General features: G+C 50.6%; 1 protein-coding gene across 1 annotated transcript; it reads right to left on the reverse strand.

Annotated features, from left to right (window-relative positions):
- Positions 1 to 5,111: 5,111 nt before the first annotated feature.
- On the reverse strand, positions 5,112 to 8,005 carry LOC120906739 (nucleolar protein dao-5-like). The gene is made up of 3 exons (XM_040318638.1): positions 6,719 to 8,005; positions 6,569 to 6,656; positions 5,112 to 6,499 (listed from the first exon to the last, which is right to left on the reverse strand). Exons 1-3 carry the CDS (start codon positions 7,898 to 7,900, stop codon positions 5,193 to 5,195), a joined length of 2,577 nt encoding a protein of 858 aa, XP_040174572.1. The 5' UTR covers positions 7,901 to 8,005; the 3' UTR covers positions 5,112 to 5,192.
- Between the last annotated feature and the right edge of the window lie 245 nt (positions 8,006 to 8,250).

Below are 8,250 nucleotides of genomic sequence, written 5' to 3' on the forward strand. Positions count from 1 at the left end.
GGCAAGTGCATCCAACCCATCCCCGAGGGGTCGGGACAGCGCACACTGGGCGGGAAAAACGGGCACGGGGTAAAATCTTCACCAGGCACTAACCGGCCATTAGGGCTAAAGGGTTTTTCTATTTTCTCTCTCTCTCTCTCTCTCCCTCACTCTATTTCGATCCAGCTCCTGCTGGGGAAAAAGGAAAAGAAAAACAACAACCACACACACACACACACGCGCGCTCGCTGAAAGAAAGAGCGAACACGAGCAGAGCAAAGCGAGACAGAAGGAGCGGCGGCAGCGAATGGAATTTGTGGAGGGTCGTGCTGGGGGCTGGGAGATTGATTTTCGAAACGCCATGTTTTTTTCTTCTTCTCTCTACAGTTTCTTCTTCTTCTTCTTCCCATTGTTTTTCACTCTCAGGCCATACCCGTTATCTCGCCGGGGTTGGGCGACAACGGTTCAAAGGTAAACGGCAAAAAGGACGAAGATTTGCGATGGCATCCATTGGATGGGGGGGGGGGGGGTGGATGACGCTGTGGCTGTCATGTGTGGGTGGGTGTGTGTGTGTGTTTGTGGGAGGGAATGGGAAAGCCCTACGCCATTTTTGTGCCATCGGGCGCCATCAGCGGGCCTGCCAGTCGCCTGCAAAATCCGTGGCTCAATAATGGATACTGATTGTGGCATCACATTCGCCAGCGCTAAGCCAAACATTTCCATTCACCCACACCTCATCCCCCCCTCCAAGAAGAGGGAAAACGTAATGTGTGTGTTGCCGAACCGGGATAGGACAGGTTGGCGAGATGCGAGCGTTTTAATAATTCTGTAGCTAATTCCTTCCAAACAGGAACAGGCGATTGACACAGGCGGAAAGCACTGCAGTAACTGATCGCGCGACTATTGGGCAACGGATGCGCTAAGTGCGGAAACTGGTACCGCTCAAACGAATTCCAGCAACACTTTCAGACAGCACCTCCACCTCACCCATTATCGCTAGAGCAATTCAGTGGATTTAATGCAGTTTCATGCTTGGCCGGAATCTGAACGATAAAAACAAACCCAAAAATAGGTCCTCAACTTGCCCGATGCTCGATCAACTGTCGCAGTGATAAGTGGAGAGGAAATCGCAAATAATTGTAGCAACCTCTCCGCCCGTTACTGCTGCACGGCACTGAAGGTGGACGACAAATTTTAAACGCAAAGGCCGTCGCGCCTTCCGACACATCCTAACGCAGTGCGATAATAAGACGTCAGCGCGACAACTGCGAGCCCTTGATTTCTCGCTCGTCCTCTTTTCTGCATTCGGAAAAGCATGCTAAAGGACCACAAACAAACAAAACATAACGCCACCAAGCGGTGAGCGCAAGAAGGGAGGGAAGAGGAGCATCGGTGATTGATTTGTGCCCTGCCAGCATCTGACATGCAATGGGCCAATTATGCTGGCGCATCGCGCCATGCCAGCCAGCTTTGTTTTCGTCGTGGTGGTCGGGCCAGGCGCCCACAATCAGCAAATTCAATCTGCACGCATTTTTGGACCTTCTGACAGACAGCTGGCGATGGTAGCTGGCGATGCTGCACGATACAATACTATCTGTAATCTGCACCGTGCGCGTCAGCGGTGTTCCGGCAGCGCCTGTCACTTGCGGACTGGTGAAAAGGTTTGAAACACTTACTTGCGACTATGCCATCCACTCTGCGTTTGTCCGAGGACGTTCGCATTATTTAATAATAGTCGAGAAGAGGGAAGTGTGAGTGTGTGTGTGTGTTTTTTTTTTTTGGAATTTGGGACCTACAGGAGTAATCTTGCAAATGCCTTCTAAACTGTTTTGTTTTGGGTGGAGTTGTTTTCACTTTAATGGAAAGATCTTGCTGACTCAGAGATCGGAAATGAGTTATTAGTGACAAATGACTAGTTACTCATAACTACACAGTGCGATATTAAAATAGCACCACCATTCTTTTATTCCACACACTGTGGATTTCTCTTACCGATTAGAATTTTTCAGTTCAAAGTGTTAAAATAACATGTTTGTTACCATTCAAGCGCATTACTTTAGCACAACCGGACACTCGTCATGTTTTTATTGAATTTCTTCATATCATGTCCCTGGCCATACTGCTTTTTAATTTTCCATAATTGCCTTAATGTACAAGAATCAATTTAAAATGTGTCTGACCCTTAGTAGGCTCTAATGTCACGGTAATTAAATATTTTCTGTAGCTCAGTTAGCCGCCGGAGGCATTCTTATCAGTTTTAATGAAACAAAAACCTCTTCATTATGATTTTTTCGATAACTCTTATATCTCTGGCTCAGATGCATTGAAGTGCATCGAAATTCATTGTAGAAGAAGTTATGAACTTTGGTTTAATCCATTTCATTAATTCTGGAGTGCCTGGGTAAATTGCGTTTGATTGCATAGAAATATGTTTTTAAACATTTGTAATACAACAAAGATCAAAGTTAATAACAAAACCACGATATTTGATGATAGATGCGTCCAATGCCTTCATGGCCGTACGGGGAAGATCGTCTAATCGCGCAGCAGTACTTCGGAGCAATGCATCTACGAGTGCAAGAGAAAGCCCGCACCCAAATCCCATTATCAGAAAGACCGCTGTACTGTCGGTCTAGAAGGACACTGACACTCAGAATTGGATGATCGGACCTTAAAAGACGTTAAGATCGAAAAAATGTAGTATGTATGTGAAGATGTGAGGATTATCAACGAAATTTTGTGACTATTCGGAACATTTGAATCTGTAAAAAAAGATCACATCCCAAAAATGTCTCAAGTGTTCGTTATATGTAGCAATACGGCAGACAGTGGAACCCCTCATAACGAGTTTAATCCGTTCAAATGACTCACTCGTTATTATTATTATTATTATTATTATTTATTTCATATTGTCAGCCGCCTAGGGTTTCACAATAATATGTCTTACAAACTAAGGAAGAAGGAAGTGTTAAAGATGGGAGGTTGATGATAGAGACAAGGACTCAGAAAGACGAGAGCGAAAACTGGACAAGGGGACGTGGTAGTCGAACAAATCATGAGCTTCATTAAATGCTGCGCAAGCTCTCAAAAATGGATCTCTCTGACCAAAAACAGAACGGCGGGAGGGGATAAAAATGGGAGGTCTGTCGCGGAGACGACGAGAAGGGACGTAAATAGGAATGGAGCTGAGGAGCGAAGGAGCATCGATATTGGAAGTCAGGAGGCTTGCAATGAAGTAAGACTGCGCGTGTGAATGCCGGGATTTGATTTCCATCAAGCCCAACATACGACAGCGGAGAGAATATGAGGGCACAGGTGCATTATGTCCGTGCAGAATTCTACGAATAGCGATACGCGTAAACTTCCTCTGCACTCTCTCTAGTCTCTGCATAGCGACACCTCCAGCCGGGGTCCATTGCCCCGGTGTGATAGTTCAACAATTATTGCAAAAAAAACATATTGGTGTTATTTTAATATCACGCAGTGCAGTGCTGCATTTGATAAAAATAAGTAAAACACCAGTGCCTAGAAAAATCGGTGGATCTAATGGTAGGTAGAATATATCCTGATGTTGAGATTCACTGATGTAATAGACATTAATTAGCTACTCTTCGCAATGAATGACTTGCTTTCCTGTACTCTTTACTTATACGTCAGTAAAAGGACGAAGAAGCGATGTATTTCAATTTTAACGTTACTAACTACTCTTCCCAGCTACAGTAACAAATGCATCCTCTAGTTGTTGAATCGGGATACAAAAAAAATGCGAACCCTGTAATAGGATATCCAAGTATCTGCCTTGCTGCGGTCGTTCCACACCGCCAGGAAGCTGGAAGCTTTTGTTTTGCCTGGGCATCTCCTAGTTATGGCGACTGATTCCTGCCCCTCCAAAAGTACACCATTTGTTTGCTGGCCTTGCCATGGCGGTTGAAGCCACTGGGCAGAAGCAAATGCCTTCCCCAGGGTGGATGGTGTGCATCTAGGGTGGAATATTAATGAGCAGTGAGCGGCTGGCTGAAAGGTGCATTTGCTCACAGACATGTGTGCGCGTGTGTGTGTGTGTGTGTGGTTTTAAACCAAAACCCTCTGAAGAAGCAACAAAAAAACCGCTCGCTTCTACGGTAAAACTTTAATGAGCAGCACCGGTTCAGATCCCGGTGCTGGCGCTTCCGAAATGCAACGTCGAAGAAAGCGTCGAACACAGATACCAAACGTCAACCTGAGTGCTGCCCAATTCCCGCTAGATGGCGCCGTACCTACGGCTGCCACGGCTGACAGGGAACGATCTGTTTGCACCATCGTACGTGCAGCTACCTTAGCCGTAGCTGACAATTTTAATTTACGAAGCATCGGGGGAAGCGCCCGTGTAAATAATTGATGTATCGTTCGGTGCGGGCAAATGCACACAGCTCCGGGTTTTCCGGTGCAAACCCATCGATAGGAAGCTCTCACATCGGCATCGGCGAACCTTTTCCCAAGCATCCAGATAAGGTGGCCAAGGAGCGGACAAAAAGGGCTGTGGAATGCCGAGGTGCGGTCCACTGCACATCGGTTTCATCCGGTAGCCTTTGCTTGGGACAGTTTCGGGTCGTTGCTCGTAGAGTGGGTGCAAAACGCATTCGGGCGTACCGTCAACACACTACCGCCCCGGTATCTCGGGCGTTCCCATCGAACCCCGGAAGCAGGATTACCAATTACAGCATCATACTCACCGTCCATGCCCGTTGCCATGGAGCAGGCGAATCTATACCACACCAACACCGACACCCGTCGTACCCCGTTCCGGAAGTTCCTGTACGAGCGAAATAAATAAATAACCACGGTGTGCCAAAAACGCAAACTGGCAAAACCACTAACACCCTCCAGCCACACTGTCAGTGCTGCCGTGCCGTGCTTGAGTGCGCAGACACTTTTGCACAATGTACAATGTAAAATCGTATACAAATTAGTCTATACCATTCGGGGGAGAAATAATCTACTGCCCGACGGACCCAAGGACCCACCCACTGGAAGGTGGTGCGGACCGCCGCACGCCGGGTTTTGCAAAACTTTTAACAACATGTGTACAATGCCGAGCCATTGTCTACTCCGTTTCTCGCTTCACCTACTCTTGCTGCCCATTTGTTCACACATTTGTTTCAACCCAGAGGAGATTTTTATTTTGCGTGTGTAGTACTACAGTAACACTTCATATGCAGTGGATAAGTGCGTCCTTACTGCTTCGCACTTATAGCGGACAGTATGGTATCGATGAAGTTGGTCTCACTAAGCGCTCGGACCAGCCGCTGGAGAGTGCTTGGGTGGATCGCTTTCTTGCTGACGGATGGATCGTTTTCTTTCCCGTCCGTGCCGGTTGCTTCCGTGGCCAGTGTGCTGGAAGTTCTGGACGGAGTCGACATCTCTTGAGGCTGTGCTGTGAGGTCCTCTTGGGGGGATTCAGAGTTGTTTTCAGTTTCTGCAGCTAGTGTATTGGACTTCTCGCTATCTTGAGATTGAGCAGCTTCCAGATTGGGTGGTTGCAGAAGTTCATCTTCAGAATTATCAGCGCTCTTTGGTGCTTCAGGTGCGCGAGAATTGAAAGATTCGGAAGGACTCGACTCATCCTTAGCTTCAGATTGACCTGAACTTGCATCCAGGTTGGTTGGAAGCTCATCGTTGGACGTATCAGCACTCTTTGATACTACAGGTACGAGAGTATTAGAAGTTGCTGAAGGACTCGGCTCATCCTTAGCTTCAGATTGAGCGACACTTGCATCCAGATATGATAGTTGGAGAAGCTCATCGTTAGAAGTATCAGCGCTCTTTGGTACTTCAGGTACGAGAGTATTAGAAGGACTCGATTCATCCTTAGCCTCAGATTGTGCAGGCTGCAGAAAGGAGTCTGTGTCTTCAGCTACAACAGTGCGAGATGTTTCGGCCTGGGGCGACTTCTCGCTATCCTCAGGTTGCGTAGCACCTGCCTTTGATTGGAGCAGATTGTCGGTGGCCCCATTGGAGCTGTTGGGATCTGCTTCTACCAACGGACTGGCAGCCTCTTCAGCTTCTCCAGTACTCCTCTTATGTTGATCAACACCCTCCTTAAGTGGGGCAGAGCTCTCTGCACCTTCAGGCTCAACTCCAGAAGCTTCCGATAGAGTCAACTGCTCACTGTTTTCAGATTGTGTCGTACTTGCTTTTGCGAGCGTCTCCTGAACGGAATCCTTTGAATCTTCAGCATTCTCTACCTTGGAACTACTTTCACCATCCATGGTAGGTGTCGCGTCTTCAGCTTCCACAACCGTCTCAGCTAGTGGTGCTAGCTCTTGATCCTGTTCCGCGCTGTTAGCAGCAAGATCCGTATCAAACAACGAGATCTGATTGTCTTGCTGTTCTTCAGCCACATCTGGAAGCGTTTCAACGGTTGGCGTAGGTTCAGCCGCAACCGCCGGAGCATGCACCATAACCAAATCCACAAGCAGCGGGTGGACATCCCTGACGAATCGCCCCGGCTCATTATGACTGCGGCGGTGCGTGTGAATCACTAGAAGAAGAAGATGGTAAAGGTACGCTGCTCACACTTGGAAGAACGCAGGAACACTTGTGCACTTACGTAGAGCCGCATCCAGCTGGTGTTGAGATACCGAACGTGCCTGAACAGTATGGGTTGCTTTCGATTCCTTCTCCAAAGGTTCCTGAGCCTAGACATATATTCAAGCATGTAGTTCACCATAACCCAGATCTTAAAAGTAAAGTCACATACCGTAGAGGCTGCGGATTGCTTCACAGTATTGCCGTTCGTAGTCGTCACCGGCTCTTGCCCGTCTGCCAGCTCCTGTTGGGTCGGTTTAGCATCTTTAGGCAGCTTCTCTTCCTCATCCTGCGAGGACGAGCCTTCTGATGATTTCGACACATCTTCAACGGTCGCATCCACGGCGTACAGCTCCGGCGCTACGATCACTAATCCACGGAACCGGGGGCTGGATGGGTACTTAAACACCTCCACGTCTTCCTCGGCAGCGGTAATCTCGTTGGGTTCGTCTTCCTGCGGTTCCTCCGTGCTGCTGCTCGCACCAACAACCACCACCTGCTCGCTCTCCTCGGCCAGCGCGTCATCCGAGCTGCCGTACTCCTGCTTCAGCACTGCCCAGAGTTCGCCAAACGCCGGCCACCCGTAGCAGAGCTCCACGGCGTGGGCCGCCACGACGCACGTGTCCGCACCGAGCGCCCGCAAGTCCTCCTCACACCGCTTGGCTTCCTCGGCACGTGCCACCGTCCACTGTTCGGCCGTTTCCGCGTCCATCAGCAGCCGCACCCGGTCACACAGCACCCCGGTCGAGACAGCGTACAGCCCGAGCCGCAGCACGACGCACCGCAGCAGCGCGGCACTGTCGCCCTGCCGTAGGAATGTTTCCGTCCTTACGCACGTCTGCAGCTGGCCGTCCTCCACCTGCAGCATCGTGGCACAGTCGCTCACCGCGCGCCGTATCTCCTGCCCGCACGGTGCCACATACGCCGGGTGGGCAATCAGCTCGCCCAGCGCGTCGCTGTAGCACCGGAACGACCAGTACGCGCCGGCACAGCTGTCGGCTGGCGGGGCGGGCAGGTCGGCCACGCAGGCGCGGGCCTGCAGCAGCGAGTCGGCCGGCGCCTGGCGAAAGAAGCGCACCAGCGCCCGCTCGTTCAGCCCCGTCTCGTCGTGCCACCAGCGGGCGTTCAGGCCGATGCAGCGCAGCAGACAGTTGCTGCCGCAGTTCAGCGGGACGGCCGCACTGTCGTACGCGTACAGCGATTGGCGCGAGATGTTCAGGTACCGCAGACACTCCAGGTAGGCCTGGGCGAAGCTCTTTGTGTCGTAACCGTGGCCGGTAGCGGGCGCGCCCAGTATCAGCGCGCACTGGGCGCCCAGCAGCGCTAACAGCAACCAAGCGCGATAAGTCAACATGTTGGCAGCTACCTAGCCCGGCACTGCTCCAGCACCTTGAGCTCCGTGAGGTGGGCCGTGATACTGATGGGGTGGCGCAGCCCGCTCACCACTATTTATAATATGCAAGCACAACGGGGGTCGTTCCGTTTCCGGCTCAAGGTCACTCGATGCCTCCAGATCCTCCAATCGGACAGACGGCGTGAAGGGGAATGGCAGTTCCGATAGGACACGTTTCACCCTGCGCCCGCAGCTGCTCGTGGGGCAGAGGCACGCACCAGCTACGCCCCAAGTTCCGGCACAAAGGCCCTCTGCATGCTCTGGATCAAATGTCCGGCTGGTCAGCGCGGGCAGACAATTTAACCTTCTGC

This window comes from Anopheles arabiensis, chromosome X (assembly GCF_016920715.1).
Source record: "Anopheles arabiensis isolate DONGOLA chromosome X, AaraD3, whole genome shotgun sequence".
Taxonomy (NCBI): domain Eukaryota; kingdom Metazoa; phylum Arthropoda; class Insecta; order Diptera; family Culicidae; genus Anopheles; species Anopheles arabiensis.